The sequence below is a fragment of the Etheostoma cragini genome, chromosome 7 (assembly GCF_013103735.1).
Source record: "Etheostoma cragini isolate CJK2018 chromosome 7, CSU_Ecrag_1.0, whole genome shotgun sequence".
In the NCBI taxonomy this organism is placed as follows: domain Eukaryota; kingdom Metazoa; phylum Chordata; class Actinopteri; order Perciformes; family Percidae; genus Etheostoma; species Etheostoma cragini.
Genome location: NC_048413.1, coordinates 1,856,159 through 1,879,255, shown reverse-complemented (window position 1 = coordinate 1,879,255; position 23,097 = coordinate 1,856,159). Strand labels below are relative to the sequence as shown.

At 42.4% G+C, this 23,097-nt stretch overlaps 2 protein-coding genes across 2 annotated transcripts in view; both read right to left on the bottom strand.

The window, feature by feature from the left end:
• Positions 1-699, bottom strand: part of sypb (synaptophysin b) — a 12,349-nt gene extending 11,650 nt beyond the window's left edge. Inside the window, exon 1 of the mRNA XM_034875583.1 lies at positions 551-699. Coding sequence (XP_034731474.1) covers positions 551-568 — 18 coding nt within the window. The 5' untranslated portion in view covers positions 569-699. The remainder of the gene's footprint in view (positions 1-550) is intronic.
• An 800-nt stretch (positions 700-1,499) lies between these two features.
• Positions 1,500-23,055, bottom strand: cacna1fa (calcium channel, voltage-dependent, L type, alpha 1F subunit a). Its single transcript, XM_034875535.1, has 47 exons — positions 22,527-23,055; positions 21,544-21,733; positions 20,775-20,880; positions 18,438-18,577; positions 18,185-18,330; positions 17,930-18,082; positions 17,649-17,845; positions 17,438-17,541; positions 17,143-17,285; positions 16,985-17,053; positions 16,836-16,902; positions 16,705-16,731; positions 16,425-16,585; positions 16,083-16,308; positions 15,752-15,959; positions 15,517-15,637; positions 15,356-15,428; positions 15,122-15,185; positions 14,977-15,034; positions 14,774-14,870; positions 14,535-14,664; positions 14,365-14,424; positions 14,173-14,279; positions 13,835-13,922; positions 13,541-13,648; positions 13,066-13,118; positions 12,359-12,505; positions 11,498-11,699; positions 11,224-11,382; positions 11,019-11,129; positions 10,854-10,937; positions 9,963-9,983; positions 9,698-9,826; positions 9,535-9,600; positions 9,266-9,357; positions 8,870-9,029; positions 7,685-7,812; positions 7,482-7,578; positions 7,288-7,390; positions 7,067-7,168; positions 6,770-6,894; positions 5,199-5,545; positions 4,804-5,085; positions 4,280-4,644; positions 3,450-3,562; positions 3,014-3,346; positions 1,500-1,867 (listed from the first exon to the last, which is right to left on the bottom strand). Exons 1-47 carry the CDS (start codon positions 22,537-22,539, stop codon positions 1,661-1,663), a joined length of 6,282 nt encoding a protein of 2,093 aa, XP_034731426.1. The 5' UTR covers positions 22,540-23,055; the 3' UTR covers positions 1,500-1,660.
• Positions 23,056-23,097: the final 42 nt, after the last annotated feature.

Below are 23,097 nucleotides of genomic sequence, written 5' to 3'. Positions count from 1 at the left end.
GGTTGGCTTTGTCATAGAGCCCATCAGCTCTCTGAGAGCCCGACGTCCCCCTCCGGGTCCGGGCCTACTGCGGCGATCCGAACACCATCGAGGCCCGTGGACATCAATCATACTCGTTATCATAGCAACAGCGGGCTAATTGACATGCGAGCGGTCTAAATCAATTAGCCGAATCCCTGGAGATAACGGGCTCCATCCTGTGGTCCCGCTGCTGGATGTCACTGCTGCGGTAATCTCTGGACATTCTTTGGGGGACTGTCAGCGGGCCCCTCCGTCTTATGGACCGCAGCAGCAGTGGTGAAAGACTGGCCACGTCCACTGCGCTCTGCCGTGCTGCATATCCTCAGAGATGAATTCATAAATGACAATTTCGACTCCAAGGTAACGGAAAAGCACTGCATTAAAAAAACGTGAGGTTCTGCGGATCTGGGGCAAAACAGCATCTGACTTTGATTGCATTGAAAAAGGAAAATGATTGGTTATGAACATCACCAACCGAACAAAACCACAATTAAATAGAGAATTTCCCCACGCACACACAAAGCCTTACCTGGTTTACAACATCCATCTTGGCCGCTTACTCGCTGATAAGAGGATCAGAGGGGCGGAAGGAGGGAGGCGTCTCATCCGGAACAGCCCAGGGGGAGGGAGACGCGCGGGAGGAAGAGCGGGACTGCGTCACGAACCGGGCGAGGACGTGTGAAGAAGCGTCTTTACGTCAGAAGCATCATTGGACGAGCCGGGCGCTCTGTCCAATCGCAGCGCAGCTTTATTCTAAGGGTTGCCCCCGGGCGTATAATGCAGAGGAGCGCACTGAGAGTGTGTGGAGCTCCAGCAGAGGGATGGAAAGGGGAAATATATAAAAGGTCAGTGAAGGTTCTAGAAGCGCTGCTGGTCATGAACAGGCATTACCACACATCAGATGCATGTATTATTAGAAGAGTGTATTTTCCTTTCTTTGTAGACCTTGTAGGCGAACCTCAGTCTGCACACACGCTGGAGAAAGAAGAAGAGTTCAGGTTTTCTACATTCATGCAAACACCACACAGATAACAATGGATACAGTGTTTAATTCAGCAGTGAACTGCACACCATTTGGGTTATTGTTTTTTATCTAAAAGGGGAAGTGGAACCCAGATGTTTACCATCTGCCGGGCCCATTAATGGCTGGTTGCATAATTAACTCTTTTGTGCTTTTGCTGCAGTTTAGTACTTTCCTTACAGCACTGCTGTGAAGAAAAAAAAGGACCTTTTCAGCTGAAATACGCTGTCCGGAATTAAATATGTTATTACTGCATGAGCACAATGACTGGAACAAAATATAGAATAAAACAGACAGTTGAGAAAACATAGCGCTTTATTTCCAATGAGTTTTCAGGTTGCATATTGAATATTCAGTATTATCTAAAATAGTGAATGCTGTTGGACACTCACTTTTGTTTGGGTAACAACGTATCAATGTTTTATGGATCTTATAGGACAATATTTTTCTATTTTTGTACAGTTTATACAGGTGCATGAAGTGATAACAATTCAAGTACAGTACAAAATGAGAATACAATGCAAAAAAAAAAAAGGTCCACTGCCATTGTAATGCTAAGAGACAGAGTTTTCTGTCACATTTAGCACTGCAGTCGTAGTGTTCGTAGTTTTGCTGATTTCAGTAAGAAATCACGCAGTTCATTTCATCAGCCAGGTCCTCCTCGAAGCGAGAAATGGACTGACCGGCTCCGCGAGCTATGAGGTCGGTGGCAGCGAGCTCCATGTCGTCCATGCTCATTTGACAGGCTTCCGCTATCTCCCGCTTGGCAAAGTTCACAAACTTGGGGTCCCTGGCGTAGACACCGAGACCCTCGGAGATCAGGATCTGACGTCAGCAGGGAAGAGCAAGAGCAGAGGAACAAGGATGTAAGACCAGAATTACAGCAACTTATTCTCTCTAACACGCAAACAGAAACATGCATGTCTATCTAATTATAATGTTCAATGCACAAAAATGTAATCAGCTGAAAAAGTCACTTTTTTTCTAATGTAAACAGCGCAGTAACAGCAAATGGAGACTAAGACTTTGTCTCAGTGGTGCACCGATAACTAAGATTACAGTATCAGCATTTAAAGTCAGTTTTGTCTTTTTACTGCTTATGTGTAGTCGATTGTAAAATATATTATATATATATACCACTGTGACATCCTTCATGTGTAATCTTCTAAAAATGTCTCTTATGCGTATAGTATTTACAGTATAAATCAGAGTATGCCTGTTGTATGAAAGGACAGTTTCACAATGTTTCAAGAGTTCTAGTGTGGTGCCCATATGAAAGGTTGTACAGGTTTTTCTTGCTGTAATCATTCCTCCTGCTCATACATGCCATTAATAGATGCCTTCCTAATGTGCTTGCAATAAAAAGTTGATAGGGGACAAACTCCAAAGTGTTTTTCTGTGCAAAGGTACTGTATATTCCAAAGATGATCTGCAGTTAATGTAAGGTCTCTGCAGCCTAAGTTAGTCACATCAAGTGAGTATCTTCCAAAGTTACAGTCTTTTTAGACTATTTCCTCTATTGACTACTGTGTAGACAAATTATGAACCTGTCCTTTACTACAAATGTGTATTTAGATGAGAAAAACATTGGTAAAAAACAAAAAAAAGATAAAATAAAACAAAACTCAACATCAAACTGCTGTTGGCCACTATTTAAAATAGTGTATATATGTTTATTAGTTGTAGATACTGGTGGCTGCTATTGGTGGGTTGGGAATGGAAGGGTTGCTGGTTCAAGTCCCCATACAGACCAAAGTATGGGGGTGGATTGGTAGCTGGACACTGCCAAGGTGCTATTGAGCAATGCACCAAACTCAGGGCATCTTTCCATGGGCAGCCCCCTCACTCTGAAATCTCTCCATTAGTGCACGTATAGGTACTGAGCATGTGTGTAATGTGTATAATAAAACCAACAGGGAGAAAAACATTGTAATTTCCCTTGCAGGATTAATTAATTGTATTATTACTCACCGACTCGACCAGACTGTCTGCACTGCCTTTGTCTAAGAAGCCCTGGTTGACTGGTGGCATCCTCATGCTGCCCAAGGTCCTGGTCTGACCGGGGTACCAGCCAGGTGCCCTGCTCCCTGCAGGGAGGCTGGCAGAGCCGTCACCCCACAGCGGCTGGCTGTTGCCCGTGGCTTCGTCCACAAGGATCATAGGGCTGTAGATGAGCTTGCCTCTGCGTCCTGCGGGGCCCATTAATCCTGGAAGAGTAGCGGTGCCAGCTGATGTGGTGTTCACCCAGGAGGCGGATGTCATCGAGGACACACTGCTGGGTCGGGCGTCCAGGCTGGACTGGGTCTGACACAAGAAAGCATGAGCAGGAGAAGACCATGAAACAAGATGAGACACACTTCATGGGGTATGAATGAACATGATGAGAGTGTGTGTGCTGTTGCTTTACCTGTAGACGGGATCTGAACGGAGATGGGTTTCCACGGTAGTTCCCAGGGATGGGGAGGTCGTCCCCATTGGTCTGTGGTCTCAGACACTGTAAATTAAAGGACGGCGTACGACCTGAAACAACAAGCAGGAAAGTGTTAGGACACTGTCCAGGATGCAAGACTACAACCCAGTGTGGAGGGATTCAGCATTAACAGTGCAGAACTAGTCCACTAGGGGGCCTCATGGCCCTATTTAACTTGTGTTTGTGCAACTTTTGGTTAAAGACAATGAATGCACCATAATAAATCTTATAATATGTGAAGTGGTGTGTTTAAGCTTAAATGGGGGGTGACGTTTTCCTCAATATTTTAGGTGATACTCTGCTTTAGTGGTGCAAATCTGCCATTGGTCAAACTACCACGAACCAATACTATAGAGTCTGAGGCTCTAGACCAGTGGTCCCCAGCCTTTTTGGTCTGAAGTACCCCCACAGCCATCAGAAGTACTCACGTACCGCTTCAAAAATTCCCCAATGTATGCTCCAAACAACACTATTCCTTATTGGTCCACATCTTTCCGTGTACCCCCTGGCAACAGCAGAAGTACCCCCTTGGGGTACACATAACCCGGGTTGGGAACCGCTACTGTATAGCGGCTGCCAGAACTACCTGGTTGCTAATCCAGCCTTGAGCATTAGTATTCAGTCTGTGACTACAATCCCATGCATATTACTTGTGAAAATTCCACAGCATTGTTCCCAGCCAGCTGTATTGTATTGTACCATTCTGTATAACGTACCAAATTATAATATTGACAAAATTGCCCCCTAATAAAGAAGGTATTACTCACCTCTTGGTAAGGGAGGAAGCAGTCGTCTCCTGAAATTTGTGCCATTCTCATTTCCACTGTAGCCATTCCCAGTGTAGCCACCGAAAGTGCTGCCATTTTCCATGCCGTTTATTGTACTTCCATTCCCATTGATGCTAATGATACTGCCGTTGCTCTGGTCTGAGTATCCATTGCCATTATATCCATTTGTGGCATAGGGAATGGGGCTTTCAATGACACTTCCATTCATGTTGGTGTCATTATAACCATTGCTATCAAAGCTGTTTCCATGAGTATCGTAGTGTATCCCCCCGATGCTGCCAGCTCTTTCCAGGGTCTGTCCATGGTAGCCTGGCTCAGGAGAGACAGCTTCTGGATACATGTACCTATAAGATCCAAATAAAGACTTTGAGCGTATTGTAATATTCTCAAAGGACCAGTTTGACATTTTGGAAAATATCTGTATTTGCTGTTCTGCAGAGTCTAGTCTAGTCATGTATTATAAATGCTGTATCTCTCTCTTTTCCCCCTTGCTTGTGTCTTACCTGTCTACTGATGGTAGGTTTGCAGCATCCCCTGCTGAGCTATAATCCTGCTCCGCTACTCCGTTTGTAGCCGCCACAACTGGTTCTTCAACTACAACCGGTTCTTGAGCGACAACTGGTTCTCCAACTACGGCCGGTTCTCCAACTACGACCGGTTCTCCAATCACGACCGGTTCTCCAACCACGACTGGTCCTCCAACTACGACCTCTGCTTTGTCATGGGAAGGAGGAGGAGGAAGACGAGGAGGAGAAGGAGGAGGCAACTCGCTGATGGAGTCCACCCTGAACAGGAGAAGAAACGACTCATTATGTCATTTCAAAAACAATCAGTATTAAAGTGTAAATGGTCATATAATGTAATGAACCCAGTTTTGTATAAAATGAGAGAAACACACCTGATGGGCCGAGGATTGGACCTCGCAGGCTGCTCTGTTACAACGCTGACTCCCGCCAGCCCTGACCCTGGTTTCTGGTGCTCCTGCAGGCCAATCACCTGCTCTGTGATCACACCCCAGTTGGCTTTCTTGGGCGGAGGTTCCATGAGCAAAGCTACCTGCTCTACCAGTGTGTCTATAGGTGGCAGCGATGCATTGGCGGGCGTCGGGTTTGCAGAAGTTCCATGCTCGCTGTCGAATATGTCATCACCGGTCATCTCCCCCTCCACGGCCTCCTCTTCTTCCAGGTCACAGGCCATCGCAATACGCATCTCTGGAGCCAGGTCCTGCAGCGTCCGCAGCCCGAGCTGAGAACACAATATACTTCTAAACGTTAACATACAGCAACATACCAGTGTTTCTAATGACACTCTAGCAAATATCAAGTGGTGGAAGAATTATTATACTTGAAGGTGACACAAGAGTGACACATGACACTGTCATTGCACAGTGATGACACATGAACCCTAACATAACATAAGCATTCTGTCATAAACCTTTATGACTGGTTTGTAATGTTTATGACATGTTCATGACAGTTTTATGTCCCTCTTTGGTAGATACTGTACCTTCAAGTAAAACGTGACCAAAATATCAAATCAGTCTATTCCTTAACTGGACTGAAAGTAGCAATACTACAAGGAAAGGTCCTGCATTAAAAATCACCAAGTAAAACTATAAAAGTATCAACATCAGAATGTACTACATTTCAGATTCTTATAGTCCTATATTATATTACTGAATTAGGATTAGTGAAGCATTAATGGGTTCATCATGGTATTGTTGAGGTTAATTTAATCACGTCATATGCTGCTGGGTAGTTTAATGATAATCATAAGAATAATATTTTGCTTTCTATATTTATTAATGGATTTAAGTTTGGATTAAAAATCGGATTTGTCAAAGTAGCTAAACCTGTCAAATAAATATAGTAGAGTAAAAAGCACAGTATTTGCCACTGACTGTAGTGGGGTAGAATTATAAAGTAGCATAAAATGGAAAAAACTTGAGTAAAGTCCAAGTTCCTTTAAAATTGTAAGTAACATTCCAACACTGCAAATATCCATAAAGTACCAACAAAGTTAAAGTCCATTTCCACACTTCGTCTTCTCTATGCAGAAGGGAGTTTGTGCAGAGTTTGACACTGAGGAAGGTTTTTTTGTGCTCACATTAAATCGGAGTTTATCATGAGTCCGTCAGAGCACGATTCTGTGACATCGAGTATGGAGCCAATCGAGTTTGAGTATGTAACTTACACAAATGTGATTTTTATATTTAACTTATAACCCCCAGTGCAAATATCAAGAATGACCTTTTCAGGGACATAGGAGACGTCTTATGTCTAGTAGGTAAACTTAAAAAAAAAAAAATTAAAAATAGCGTGTTCGTAGATTCATTTTTGGATCTTTAACAAAGTAACTTAAACTATCTTGTGGAAAAGAAAACGTGTTAGAGAATAATTATTATTTAAAGTGGAGTATTTTTACATGTCGGAATGGGATCTTTAAAGTGAAAAGCACAATTTGTGTGACCTGCAGTGAAGCCGCCCTGTCCTTCCTTTTGGATTTCCTCTCCCTCTCCTTTCTCTTGCGGAACTTTTTGAAATAGTCCTGAATCAAAAAGCTGGCGTAAAACTTCCCACAAGTCACCTCTTCCCCTGAGGAGGAAAAAAAGGAAGTTAGTGATGTGGAAAAATGTGAAATGTGGAAGTTCAAGTGAAGACCATACAATATATTTTTGAAAAGTGATTTTATTCCAATGCAGGCATGATTTCTGCTTTGACGATGTTTTTTTAATCAAGCTGAGAGCTATGTCAATTCTTGTTGTACCTCTAGGGGGAGGAATGACTTCATCAATGAGCTTGGGCTTGGTGCGTTTCCAGAGCTTCTTAATGATCAGCTTCAGCTCTTCGTTCTGCTGGTCGATGGGGCCTGAGGGGAACGACAGGAATACAACCTTTAAGTGAAAAAGCAGCCTAACAACTCTGACTCAGATACGACAGACACAACACAACGGGGGTTTCTGTCTATGTATGTGTACGAGATCTAACCTTCAGTTTTGATCTTGAGTGAGGTTCGCACAAGAGCAAACAGAGTAGCGCTGAAGGTGACTGTTCCGTCGGTGTGCAGTGGGACGTTCATCGCAACCAGTCTCTGAGAGAGCACGAGGCAGAAGGAGTGAGAGCTATCCATCTGCTCATGTTATTCACGTCAAGTGTGCGGCGCTGAATTTATGTCGACTTACCTTGCATGCAACCCGATGAGGACACAGTTTCCCAAAACCAAGAGGTGGCTGAATCCTACGCAGCAACGTGACGACGTCGATGTGTTTTATACGACCGCTGCGAGAGGCAGACAAACAGACATTTACAGAAAGATACGAATATTCTGGGAATATGTAGTGGGGACAAACAGAAGAGCAGACGGTTAAAGAGAAACGAATCATACGTGGCTTCTGGATCGTAGTCAGACCAAACTCTCTTAAACTCGTCCAGGTGGTGAGTGCCGAGCACCGTCCAGTCTCGTGTCAGGTACTCAAAGTTGTCCATGATGACGGCAATGAACAAGTTGATGATCTGGACAGAGAGGACAGAAACACAACAACTTGTGAACAGCCTGCCACGTATAAAAACAAGACTTTTAAACTAATTTATGATGATCTAATGTTTTACATTAGTATGTGTTTGCTTCCACATGTGTGCGATTATCAGAGTGGCCTTCATAAAGACGTATAGGTCACAAAACCCCAGCAGGACAAAGGGTTCAGGGTCTATTTTAGCAGCCAGGGCGCATCCCAATGGGTCTCTACCATGGAAGCAAACTAAGACACACACAAAGAGACATGAACCTGGATGGTCTGGCTTCAAGGAAACTGAGAACTGGAGATGAGAACTGTGATGGTGGTCTCAAATCAACATTATAAAATAGATGGAGTGCATGAAATGTGGAAGGTTGGCCTCTGTGCAAATTCACTTCTCTTTGCTAAGTAAAGACATTTCAGCGTGGGAACTTGCTGACATTTTTTTTTACTGTAAGGGAATTCAAGGTCCTCATTACACTCTATTATTAGATGGCATTGATGCTAATCTTAAACAGGTAATCTGTAACAGCCAATACTGTAAATCCAGGTCTGCAGCAGCTAAAATATGTCAGTAAATGTCAGATTAGACCCTGCTCGTACATTCTGCAGGTTCAAAGTCACCTTCACTGAACCTGTTTTAATGTCTTAAAATAGCACCGAAGTCATGGAAAAGTTACCAAACTATTCTCACCCATTTAAATAAGGATTTTGTTGATTTAGCCCTGCTGTCTGGATTGACAAAATCCACAGATGTGGGAGTTCTCTGAGGAGCTGGGAACTGGAGAAGGCAGGGTTAGCTTTCTAAAACGGTTACCACTCAGTTGCAGCAATTCTATCCTCTGTACTTTTATCTGACTTTAATCCCACTTGACACAAAAAAAAACTGTTTTACAGGCTGAATTAATCTGAATTAATTATACCTAGATTTAATTCGCAGTCATCAGGCTGTATTAAGTTATATCAAAAGGATGGAATGTGTTCTACTTGAAAATGACCTGAAAACCTAGTGATTAAAAAAACCCAAATCCTTAATCGTCCTCGGCTTCACTCACCAGGTAGGCACAGAGCATGAAGAAGCTGATGAAGTAGATGTAGGCCAAGTTGCTACCGCAGGAGAACTCTTCACCAGGCTCAGTGTCGGCTTCTGGGTCACAGCGTCTGCCCGGCAGAGCTGCCAGCATGATCTCCTGCCACTGCTCTCCTGTGGCACACCTACACAGACACAGAGACAGGGCAGCCTTTTCATTTCACCTGTATTTAATGCCTTCACTAAGATCTTTCACATCTTGTTTCAAAGAAAGAGAATGACATTATTCGGCTTTTGAAATATTGTGTTGGGGCATGACTCACTCCTGTTAGCAAATGTATGCAAGTATCAATTGCGCAAGTATCAATAACCCTTTGAAAGCTCTATTAAAATGTGTCTCTTTCTGGCTAAAATGGCTCACCGGAAGAGCACCAGAACAGCCATGAAGAAAGTCTGGAAGTTGCAGTTTCTGTTGATATGTGTGTCGTCATCGATGGCCACTTTCCCAAATGTCTGAAAGGAGACAACAGTGCACTGTAAGAAACAAACAGCTACAGCCATAGCCATCAATATGACTAGGAAAAACTTAGTCAAGTGTGGGTAGACTGTCATGTATGTTTTATATATAGTTTTAAGTTGGTGGATATGAGACCATTTAACTCCTGGATCACTTTAATAAGAGAGACTCACCTGCATGCCAATCACAGCGTAGATGAAAAAGATCATCGCGATGAGCAGACCAACATAAGGCAGGGCCTGAGTAGAAGAAAGTCAAAGGCACAATTACAGAAAATCAGTTCATATGAGCCATGAAAACAGCGAATCCTTTGTGTTATGTGAAATATTCACTTACCTGGAGCGACTTTACAAAAGTCCAGAGAAGCGTTCGGATGCCCTCTCCTTTGCTGAGCAGTTTCACCAACCTCAAGACTCGGAATAGACGGAAAAATGTGATGGACACTTTTCCACTCTCTCCTTTACCCTAGAACAGAAAAAAACTGTGTTGAGGCAAAACCAGGTGAATAAACGTATGGGTTACAGTGCTCGTACATATAGTCTCTCAAAGTATGAATCCAAAGAAAACGTTTGGAGTATTAGTGGTTGTGTTCAGCTCTCACCTCACCATGGCCGCCTCCTCCCTGGATCCATATTTCAGGGAATCAACAAAAGAGGAAAGTGATTAAAAAGCCATCAAATGGTTAAATCTTTGAAGTAAAAATAAAATTAAAAAAACATTTCAATGGATGATTGTTTGGATTTTTGTATTGTGTATCAATTAACAGTTCAGTTTTATATAATATTGTTTTAAAGTTGTCGCCACACTGCTGGGAATACAGTGGAGAAATTCTAATTTCTTTGGGTTGGAAAAAAACTTCAATACATTTATTCTAAAAAATACTGGAATCGGCCTATAAAATACCAACCAAACCCCCCAGAATTACCATAAAAAAAATACAGAGGATACACATAGGATACCTTTTGATTCTGGCAACTGGTTTTCTTCTGGGTTTTATTCCAAATAACACATGAACTGCTTTCTACACAAAGGGCTCTTTTTTAAAGTCTTTAAGTAGTTATGGTAATATTATTAAGGGTTCTGGAAATTTGAGTATTGAACAATTGTTGCTGCTAATGTTGTGGTGTGTTTTCGTAGTTGTGTCATGATGAATGTCATACTCTTGCTGCAACAAAAACCTGAACATGAACCCAATGTTGATGTGACGTTTTTTTAAAAATCATCCTTAACTTTTTTGAGCCAATAACAAATTGGAATTTTAGTTTGAGACAAGAAGGTAATGAATGGATCATGTAACCTTCTCATTTTTCACAGAACATTTATTCTGCGTCCAACTCATCGCATTAACAGAGACCAAACAGAAAAGAGTTCCACTACAGGCTCTTATCAAGCCTCTAAGACAGTACATCCCACTATTTCTCCACAGCAGTAGAAGGAACACTGGGACATAGCTTTAGAGCTTTTATTTTGTCAGCTCGTGGAACAAACTTACGCTTAACTCAGAGACGGCAATGTCCAACACGCTCCCCACGACAATCAAAGCGTCAAAAGAATTCCACGGATCGATGAAATAGTGCTGCGAAGGACAGAAGACGCACAGTGAGTCAAAAACAGACAGCGTTGACAGTCTTCAAAAGGTAAGAGAGTGAAACCTCACATGAACCCGCAGGGCAAGTAACTTGATAACCATCTCGATAGTGAAAACCACAGTGAAGATCATGTTGAGGATGTCCATGATGGAGGTGAACAGTTTAGACTGCTCGTAATGCTGGGAGAGAGAAGCAAAAACACTAAATGTTCTATCGCAACACTAAAACCAGTGGACATTTCTGTATTTCATCAAGGGGTTGTGGAAATGTTACCTGAACAGCCAGGGTGAGGGTGTTTCCCAGAATCAGCACAAACATGATGTATTCAAACTGGCTGGAGTTGATAATTCTCCAGAATTTGAGCTGGGACGGGTTTTTAGGAATGTAAATCTTTATAGGCTGAGCTTTGAGAGCATAGTACACACACTGGCGCTGCGCACAGGTGGGAAAAAAGAAGAAAGCACGATCACCATTTACTTTTGAAAAATGAAACATGTACCGCATGTAATTATTTATTTAATTAGTGTAAATAAGTGAGGTAACTAACTTGATTTTTGTTGAGCTCACAGTTTTTGAATTCGGCCTCGCCTTGCTCTCGAAATGTGATGATGACAAAACCCACGAATATGTTCATCATGAAGAAGGCGATGATGATGATGTAGATGATGAAAAAGATGGAGATTTCTACTCGGTAGTTGTAAATGGGCCCTCGATTGATGGCGTTGGCGTCCACGGCCCGGTAAAGGAGCCTTTATACAAAAAAACACAACAGTGAGGACAAATTCTATAGCCAAACATTGATTTAAAGACTATAAAGCCTGGTTATAGTTTTTTTTTTTTTTTCTACATTTTATCATTATTATTGTCACAAATCCCATCCGAAGAGAAAATGTAACAAAGGGTTGAAAAGTGTTGCCAAACTGATATTCCGTATTCCTCATGGAGCTCCATTGTTTTAAAAAAAAAACATAAATAAACCACACTGTTGTATTAGGTGACATACTCCTTCAATATAATAATAATAATGTAATTCATTTATTTTTGAATTAACCCCACATAACTCCAATAGACACTACACATGTATCAATTCACAGCAGAAAATAGTCCCTGAGAAAAACACTATTCCCTGCTGTTAATAATATTTTGTAAATCCTCAAGTGCCCGGCTCTTCTACGTCATTACTGAGCCATTTATCAAAATTAAACTACATATTTGGGACCAATTTTTACAGATTTCCATCTTAAGTAAGAACGGAAACAGATTAGGAAAATCAGAAAGTTTTGGCAGTCAAAATCATCCATCCTGGATTTTTGATTTTCATGGGATTTGTTGAAAATAAATAACACCAGCCTTTCAGTATCTATTGCATTGATAGAAACAATGTAGTACGATGGAAGTTCCTACTCACTGTGGCCAGCCTTCGAATGTCGACACAGTGAACAAAGCCAGCATGCCCATGAGCACATTGTCAAAGTTGAAATCACTGTTTTCCCAAATCCTCTCTTTCACCATGGGATGGTTCATATCCCCGTCCTGATAGACCACAAACGTTCCCCTTAAATCAAACACATACAAACAGTACATGACGGTCATGACCGATACCGAAAGAAATGTTTGGTTATTTAAAAATACGATATTCCGATATGTATAATTCCAGAAACGCGTGACTAAACATACAAAAATGTCCCTAACATTAGTTATTTGTAGGTATTTATGAGTTCTCGTTAAAATAATGTGCTAATAATTTGTTTTATTATCAGAACAGAACCAAGGAACATCAAAATGTATTAAAGTTCTGATACATAAAATGTCTAAAAATAGTTTCAGAGTGCCCTCCGGTGGACAAACAATGCAACACCGACAATCATATTATCGTTGACCATGTTTTACCGTTTTATTTTATTTTTTAAATTTTCGTTTTAATATATCAGAATTATTTATTTGTCATTATAAAGGCTTCTGAGGAATTCGATAATAAATGCGATACGATAGATCGGGAAATGCCTAATATCGGCCAATAATATCGGCCGATATATCGGTCGGGTAATAGAAGACATGTTATAGACTCTCAAGAGCTGAATGTTGTGTAGAAAAATGAGGAAAAGGGAAACTGACTTGCACTCGTCAGGAGTGTGTTTGGCTTCATCTGTGCAGCTGTAGAATCTGCCCTGTGACATTAAATACAAAATACAGAAAGTTAAAACTAAAAACACTCAGTGGCCACTTCCCTTTTAAAAATGAGTGGGTGAAAGTAAAATACACAATGTAATGCAGTTCTATACAACCGCTGTTTACAAAGCTCACAGTGTTCAGATTTGGTGACATTGTTGGAGATGTGTAAATTAAATCCGGTTTATAATTAAGGGGGCAAACACCTAGGACAAGAATGCAGTCCAGTACAACACCACTAACCATGACCTCAATGCTGAAAAGAAAAATGATATACTGAAACATAGAATTTCATAAGAACCTCTATGACAGGGTCAACAAAAAGAGAACATGAGCAGCATAAAAGCAAGTTTGAGAGTTTGTACCTAATAGTGTGGCCACTGAGAGTAGAAATCAAAAGGCTCAAATCATGAACAAGTACCTTGAAGAGCTGCACTCCAATACAGGCAAACATGAACTGAAGGAGTGTTGTGACAATTAAGATGTTGCCGATGGTGCGGATCGCCACGAACACACACTGCACCACATTCTGTGAACACCAACGGAGACGCGTTAGCTTTGAATGGCAACAAACTAGACTTTATTTACACTAAATACATAGCAAATTACACCAGAAAAAGGGCAATGTAATGCAATAACCCTGCAATAAACACACTTACTTACTTAATATATCATTTGAAAAAAACAAAAAAAAGATGAATGAAAGAGAGTTTACCTTTAGTCCCTTGGCTCTGTTAATGGCTCGAAGAGGCCTGAGCACTCGCAGCACTCGGAGGATCTTGACCACAGAGATAGCACTTGAACTGAGAGCAACAATGCAAAGATATTTGGAGTCAAGGAAACTGAAATTTTAGCAAATACATAATTACATAGGATACAAAAGAATAGGGCACATTGGACTGGGAAATAGAGAGTAGAACAGCATTGGGCAAATGAAACACTTTAAAGAGACATCGCTGTTTCCACACATCACAGCTACACAACAGTGACTCCTATTGATTTTTTCTGTCAGAATACAACAGTGCAGTTGGTGTTAGAGGGGCATCTACTCACTGTAAAAAGAAAGACGTGAGGGACACACTGACAACCAGCAGGTCAAGAAGGTTGAAGGCGTTTCTACAGAAAGAGCCAGTGTGCAGGAACGCTCCGTAGACTGTCATCTAGACATGAGCGAGGGAGCGAAGAAACAAAGTTAAATGTTGTAGACGTTATGTGTTATTAAATCACACCCCGCTTAACCGTTACCTTTAGTACAATCTCCACTGTGAAAACCGAGGTGAAAACATAATCGGCATAACCAAGCACCTGAGGATGAGAGGAAATAGATTTTAGTATTGGGTTGGTTTATTGGGAAGGTAAAAATGAGCAGATGGACATGGTTTGCCGGTATGAGGCTCTGATGTGGTCTTTCTTACTATGTTCCTGAATGAGTGGGATTTGATTGGATCCTCAGCAGCCAGGGAAATACTACTCATGATGATGAAGATGAGAATGAAGTTGGTGAAGTAGGGGTGATGGATGAGGTTGTGGCAGGCGACTCGCAGACTGAGAATAGGATGATAATTGCAAAAGGAAAGTGGATTATTATGTGCAATGTCTGTATTGTTAGTGTTATAGAAGTACAGTAAAATTAGGTTGATTTGACGCAGATTACCAGTTTTTCTTTCCAAGAATGAAGAAGGAGCTGCCATCAGGGATTGGGACTATCTTCTCTTTGGGCCCTGAGAACTCAGGCTTTAATGGAGCAACTCCTATGATTAAATAAAGAGCAAAGAAGAGAGTTTTAAGAGACAGTTTACGTCTTTAATCGGCATGTCTGCTGTTTTTCCTGCAGGGCGTGGTGTGCATCGGGCTCACCCTCCAGTCCTTCGATGGCCCTCAGCTCCTCGTTTTCCTGCCAGTCGTCCTCATCGTTCTACACACGGGACGAAAGATTAGCTGTCTGGCATTTCCCTTTAACGAAGCCCAATATGTTCAGTAAAGAAAGAAAAATATTCTCTACCCCTGCTTCTTCATCCTCTTTCTCATCATCATCATCCCACTCTTCTTCCTCGTCCTTTTTCTCCCTGAAAAAAAGAAACTGCAATTAATCTAAAGGGTAAATAGTTTGAAAATGATATTTTTGCATGGACTAAATAAAATGATCATTTAGTGCAGCAGGAAATGGAAGGATGGGTCAGCTCTAAATGTGTCCGGTGCGACTGCTCACTATCATCTTTTCTTATGTCAAACTTACTCGACTTTGGTCTTTTCGCCGCCTCCTGCCAAGTTGTCCACAGCGATGGCCAAGAAGACATTGAGCAGAATGTCTGATCACAAAATTAAGGAGCCCCATTTCTTTTCTTTGCAGTTGGAATTAAAGACCAATCATTTAATGCTCAGACTTCAAAAGGATACAGTTACCACAGACAAAGAGGATGACAAAGTAGATGCACACCACCATGTTGGGGAAGATAGGACCTCCATAGGCCATGATGCCGTCGTACATCACAGCGTTCCAGTCCTCTCCGGTGAGGATCTGCAAAGAAAAGAGAAACACATTAGACAGACGGAGTGAGAGACCGGTAACTGATACCACAATAGTAGGAAAGAGCAGAGTAACATTGTGAAATATAGAGGAGATTTAAATCACCTGGAAACAAGTGAGCAGAGCCTGGGGGAAGGAGTCAAAAGTACTTCTCTTCATCTGAGTCTCGTCAAAGTTGAATTTGCCTCCAAATAACTGCATGCCCAGCAAGGCAAAGATGATGAGGAAGAGGAAGAGCAGGAGCAGCAGGGAGCAGATAGCCTTCATGGAGTTGAGGAGCGAGTTGACCAAGTCGGACAAAGCAGCCCAGTGCCTGGAAATAATAAAATCAAAGAGAACAAAGTCATGATAAAAAAAAAGCAGGTACATCTACAACACAGCTTTCTTCCTCATGCGGCCAACTGATGTTTCACCACTAAACTCTGGCGCCAATTACCGAGTCATCTTGAATATCCTGAGCAGTCGGATGCAGCGCAGCACGGAGATGCCGATGGGCGGGATGAATTCCAACTCAACGAGCAGCGTCTCGAGGATGCCGCCGCACACCACGAAGCAATCAAAGCGGTTGAACAGCGCCATGAAATAGATCTGCAGGCCAAAGGCGTACATCTTCATCAACATCTCCAGAGTGAACAGCAGCAGCAGGATCTTGTTGGCTCGCTCTGAAGGACAAACAGAGAAGAAGAAGGTATATCTTTGTTTACCATCAGCGAGTTCAAGTGTAGACTTGGAGTACAGCTCGGCAAAGGTTAAAGTAAAAGGAGGAATGAATTCTTACCTTGCATTTCTGTCAGCCACTTTGGCTGTCCGTAATGCTCGGAGGCGCTGGCCACCGTGTTGAGAAACACCAGCAGAAGCACCAACCAGTAGAAGTTATTGGTCTTGGCGGCCACACGGCAGTTCTTCCTCATTGTGTGATTCAACTGGCACAACTGGTCGCTAAAAAGGAGACACAATAGTGTTTTGAATGAGGTGTGCATATTGAAAAGGGTGTAGCAACTAATAAAATTCCTAAGGAGCGCTTTGGAATGAGCCCTTTTTTTATTTTCTCATCTTACCAGAAGCTATTGGCCATCATCTTTGCCCTGGAAAATGAGCAAATCATTAATTGACTTCACTAACGCCTGCATGCCAGTGATTTAAAAAAAAAAAAAAGCTTATTATTACAGTTATTTCTCTGTTCCCTTACATGAGAGAAGCACAGAACCCACTGTCATCATCGAGGTATGCTATATCATCATCTGAGTCTGACTCGGCTGAAAACAGATAAGTACCGGCTGTTAAATAGAATCGTGTAAAGAACACAAACACAATACCAGACCGTGACAGCTGACCTACCTCCACCATCCTCACTGTGCTTGTACCAGCCGAACTTCTTCATCATCTTTTTCTTTGCTATCGCAGCACCTTTGAAGTCAAAAAGCCAGGTGATGTATAAACACAAAGCTACGCACAATTTATTTGGGTTTGTCGACATGAATCTGTGTTGAACTGACGTTTGTTTCCTTCTTCGTCCACATCCTCGGCCTCTATGAGCCAGTCCATGTAGCCTATCATGTCCTCCTCCATCTGCTTGCTCTCCTGTGCCTTCTGCAGCTCACCACGCGCCACGGCCTTTTCCCTTTCCTTGGAGAACTCTCTGTGCACACACACACAAGATCAAGAAACTCAGTCAAAAACAGTGAAAACAAACGTATGGGATTCATTTTGTTTCTCATAACTAGGGCTGGGTATTGCCGTACTCATAACACACGAGATAGGCCCAGAAAGCCAAGTGTGTCACCAACCTACCCGCTCAACACACCCAATACGAGATTGATAATGAAAAAGGATCCAAAGATGACCAGAGAAACAAAGTAGACCCATGGAATCTCAAAGCCAATGGCATCATTCATCTGTGGAGAGAGACAAAGTACAAGAACAAGAAGTTAAGTATTTCTTTTTCTTTAAATTCAACCAGCAAATGTAGAACTGTGGCGGACCCAGGAGCATGTGTGTGTACCCAGTAGAGAACATCTGTCCAGCCCTCCATTGTGATGCATTGGAAAACTGTCAGCATGGCGAAAAAAACGTTGTCGAAGTTTGTGATGCCGCCATTGGGGCCCTCCCACTTGCCCCTGCATTCGGTCCCGTTCCCGACACAAAAGCGCCCGCTCCCGGCAAACGCACAAGGTGACGGATCATCTTCCACCATGAGACCTGGAGCAGAGAACAGCGTTGAGCCCACACATCCCTGAAATGTGAACACTGCAGAAAATCGGCTTGAGTTTAGGGGGCACAGACCTGTGCTGGTGGAGTAGCACGTCTTGTGCATCCTGCCGATAAAAAGCTCCAAGCCGATGATAGCATAGATGATGATGACGAACATGACCAACATACCGATGTGCAGAAGGGGGACCATGGCTTTCATGATGGAGTTCAACACAATCTGTAAACCTGACAAGGCAAACACATTTTTCAGCAGCGCATGTGCGATGGAGCACAGGAACACACATGCAAAAACACATATCGCACAACTGCAATGAATGAAAAACACACTTGGCACTCCAGATACGAGCCGAAGTGGTCGTAACACCCTGAACGCTCTGAGGGCTTTGACATCCAGGCCTCCAGGTTTTCCTGCAGCATGATGGGCCTCTCCTGGCTTATGATCTGTCATGCCCTCTGCTATCACGCTGAACAACCTGCGCACACACACACACACACACATAAGAACTGTCAGAACTTTACTTCTTATTAGGGATAGGACATTTGCAGATGCAAATCTTGACTATGTAAAGCACCAAAATACCCGACAATGACGATAACAAAATCAAGCAAGTTCCATCCGCTGCGTATGTAGGCGCTGGGGTGCATGACTAAACCGTAGGCAAGGATTTTAGTGAAGGTCTCGATGGTGAAGATGACGAGGAAGACATACTCAACTTGTTCCTAAGACGAAAAAGAAAAGGCCTTGTAAAGATGTTTGGCAAAATTGCAATGACATTTGTAAAAGTCAGCGAGTGCGTCTGACAAAGCTGAATATGGAAGAGTGTTGAAGAAAATGTCAAGTTATTGTCACAGTGAAATAAAGACATTTGGAAACGGATTTCTCTTTGTCACATACAGCAATAAATGGCATTAACTGACTTCTTCATGCGGCGTTCTTGAAAACCACGTGCTATCATTAAAGGCTGACTGTGGTGGCTTTCTAACCTCTTAACCCACTGCCTAACCCATGCTTAAGCATGTCCCCGGATCCCTTTTCTGTAACCTTCAGCTTAATGCTTCTAATCACCGCTACCCCTGTCACTAGGCTCTTAAGTCAGGCTGACACAATAATCCTGCCATGATGTGGTTTAGTGCAAGATGACTTGAATCCAAAAAAACTCTTAAACATTCACCAAAACTCGATGCAAAAAAATGGATGATTTTACCTGATGATACAGTTAGTTACTGAAGGTAAGTGTATGTTAAACTGTCAGCTTACATGCTTTCTGCAATCCAATAAAGAGATCTCCTGAGATCCATCCTGTTGCACGTCTAGGCGTGTGTGTCCCTGACTCCCTGCGACCCTTTTTACTAAAAGGACTTAAAATGTAATTCAAATATTGGATGCTTTTTCCTCTCTCTGCAAACAAGGTTTAAGGAGGAGGATTGTCTCTAAAAAATGTGACTTTTTCCAAATACACGTCAAGCTGTTTGTAGGTCCCATTGCTTCATATTTCCGACATGCCAAAGTAAAACAGGCTTGTTTCCAGTCTGACCGCCCGAAAATTTGTAATTCCCAGAAAAAAAAATGTATCAGAAAGAGAAAGACAAAGAGAATAGACAAAGACGAGGCAGATGGGTGGCTGTTTAAATCAGTCATGATCCCTGATAAGGTCACCTTAACGAGGTCATAGCGCAACTTCTTCCCCCTCTAACACCATTCCCATCCAACGGGACACTTGTACCTTCTCACTAATTGTTGCTACCTGCCGCAATCAAAATACTCAAAATAGGAACATAAGAACATACAAAAGAAGCTCAGACACTGTACCTCACATGGACATCTCAACAGCTTCATTTGTTCCCCTGAAAAGGTATCAACTTGCCGTCAAAAACCTTCTTCAGGCTTTCAGTTCCCAAGAAGAAGAAGAAAGCTCTGAATGATCAAAGAGCTTCAGCATCTAATTGAAGCTATACTTGATGTCACATTCTCCATGTCGGGCCCTTTAGATCGCTCTTCAAACACTTTTTGCTCTCACAGCTCGTCTGACCGATCTGTTGACTATCTATTTGTCCATGCATCATTAAAGCATAGTATGCAGGGTATGTATGGGTGCATCAGTCATACAAATAAGGGAATGAACAGAAGGAACTATTAGACTAAGACTGGAAACACCTCCAGGACCTTCTTCCTGTTATAGAAAAACCCAGTAGCAGCTTTCTTCAGACTTTGATGTCTCACACACAAGCATTTATTGATCTTGATTGAGAAGATTAAGGTCGACAGTACAGTTTAACCACGATGTGCTAGTCTGCAGAGTCCTCCCCGACTCTCAGGTCCTGTGCCTTTTCCTGATGCTTACATCCCTAGCCCCGACTATCAAGTATGTGACATCTCAAGCTATCGGTGGCGCCAAAGAAAGGATGATTACCCGACTTGACCTCCAAAAAAAGATAGTCCTGGGGAAAAAAACAGTCCCTTATCATGCATTTGTCTACGTAGGCTCCCTTATTGAGACAGGGAGGCAAGCACAGAATCAGGTTTGCTTATCCGAGACTGGATGAATACTCTCGTCCCCTGTCCTGTGACCTATGATGACCTGATGTCTAAGCTTTCCCTTTAGTCTTATCATGCCACTACATGGCGTTTCTGGAAATTCCACCACAGTGGCAATGTATGTGTTTAATTCTCACTAGATAACTGACAACGATACAACCTGTGCTAGAATATAATGCGGAAATAAAGATTCTTCTACTAAGTCACCAGTTTTTTCCACCTTTTCCTTACTATGTGATACTGTGGCGATTCCATGAGATATTGCAGTACATAAACTTATCGGAGCCTTAATACCAAGCTTAGGTTGCCATGAACTTTCAAAATGAGTTAAAGAGACAAGGTAGGTTATGCAACTGTATATCTTTCCGCCGACAAACTCACCAGTTTGTGATTGGTAGCGTTGGAGTCGTCGTCAGGGTACGGCTTGGTGACGCCCATGGCCACACAATTGGCAAAAATAGCAAGTAGAATGAAAATATCAAACGGCTTGAGGATTGCAGTTAAGGGCACAACAGACCTCGTGAATGCATCTGTCCAGGAATATAGGAACAACAGCATAACCATACTTCACACTAGGGGTGGGACAAAATATCGATACGGCGATATGTTGTCCTTCTTCGTGCGATAGGTGAATCGATACACTGGTGCCAAATCAGGACATTTTAATGACTAAAAAAGGCTCTCTTGAGTAGATTTCCCTGCTCCCAGAGTTGCTACTTGATGGCTCACTGAGGTAGCGCTCAACACATGAATGAGGAAAACTAGACCATAAGTTAACTATCAACGGACCAGATGCCCCAGCCACATTTCAGTCTAAATTACAGACCCATGGTTACTCTATAGTTCTGTAATATTAATATACAGACTAAAAAACATCTGCTTAAGAAATGTGCTGTTTTCTAACAGTATGGACTTGCAGTGAATAGAGAAAGAAAACCTGAACGTAACCCGTTTACGGGCGTTTTGTAGTCATAGTTAGACCGATATCAACATTATTGCACAATTGCTGTATTGTGATATTATGTAAGCCATGTATTGCGTATTGTATCGGGAGTTACCATATGATTCTTGTGAACACATTATACATTTGCATGGAAGGCTGTCTGCATAACATACATAAACCGCTGTGCACCGACTCAGAGAAGGATATTTCCACTCGACTAGGGCCAGGGCTGCCATGCGGATGGGGTTGCTGAGGGTGAGGCAGCAAAGAGCTCGGGGGGCCCTGAGCGCCGACTTGTTGGCCTGCATCGCCTTCTTGGTCCCCCCTCCTCTTTTTCTGGCGGAGCCAGTTGACCCCAGGGTGTCTGTTTTTCCTCCATCCCCCCCAGGGGGGGCATCTGTCAAAAACAAAAACCCACAGCAATTATGTTAATCTATGTTTTTTTTTAAAGCATCCTGAATGTGAAGTACAAGAAAGTAAAAAAATAGGTATCACATGACCAAATCAAAATGTATGCTGTGATTTATTATATTCTTAGCAAGTAAATGTTCTTTGCTAATAGAGGCGTGGGTCTTATGTTTAGGAGGATACCTTTACTACCACTGCATCAAGACAACTCTGTGGCTAGTTACTGCTGTAATACATAGTGTGAGTTCTCTCTCCCACCACTTCATTTCATTACTAATATCAGCTTAAAGTTTATTATCCAACACAATTAGGCAAGGATTTGACCCTGGCTGTAGCAACAGACAGGTATCCTGTCCCGGAGGCCTCATATTAATAGACCAGATGCGACCTACTTATTTAGTGGTAGCATTTAGTCCGGTACTATCCCCTACCAGGCCCATGATCACCTGGTGACAAGGCCCTGCATAAAGAACACGCCTGAGGTCCAGTTATTGGCATCTCACTCATGTAAATAGCCTCACAGGAAGAGCCGGAAATATGGCACAGATATCATAAACATGCTTTACTACCAGGATGGACTAGTTTTGATCAATGTTGTCAACTTGACAGAATATCTGGAAGTATTATTACAACAAAATGATTCATCTTACACCTACACTTCAGCACATAGCTTTACAGTGCATTGTTGTTGTTTTGTTACAATGGTGCATATTCTTCTTATTACTTACTACATAGACTATTCTTCCTATCTCAACTCGTGGGACGTCGTAAGGAGTTCCTACCTTTCTTGTCCATGTCCGCAGTTTAACACCACGAAATCACTTCAGAAAACCCAGCATCAACTTCTCAGGGGATCTGCGATGCGTAATGGATCACAGATAGGAATTTGGGCCCAAAAATACTTTCTAGGGTTTAAAAAAAATAAAAAAAAAATAAAGGACCATCTGCTGCCTATCATTTCATATCGACGCGCAGCACGCCGGTGCAGCCGAGTCGCTCCAGGCCATTCTGCTCGCCGCTTGCTTTCAGCCGAGAAATCCAATTAAAGCCGATTTCTGGTCATTTCTTACGTGGGTAGAAAAATACAAAAAACGAATGGCTTTTATTCACACAGGCACATGAGGGTGAGGGAATATTAAAACACACGCGTCCCCATATCCGCGGTGGTCAGTCGGTAGGATTAAACTAGTTGAGCCGTTTAAAAGGATGACAGTGGAAATCTTTCCAGGGGAAGGTGGAGGTAAACTCAGGAGACGCTGTGCCTCTGTGGGGCTTCTTTATAAAAGCTATAGTCAAACGGAATGGAGGAATATTAAGAAGTACTGGCATGATAGACAAGTTGAGATCACTACT

Coding starts and splice junctions, on each gene's coding strand:
- cacna1fa (XM_034875535.1), bottom strand. Junction 6,895..7,066: donor AGTCATTCCTCCCCCTAGAG/GTACAACAAGAA, acceptor TTTCCTCCTCAG/GGGAAGAGGTGACTTGTGGG. Junction 5,546..6,769: donor ACAGGGCGGCTTCACTGCAG/GTCACACAAATT, acceptor TTGTGTTCTCAG/CTCGGGCTGCGGACGCTGCA.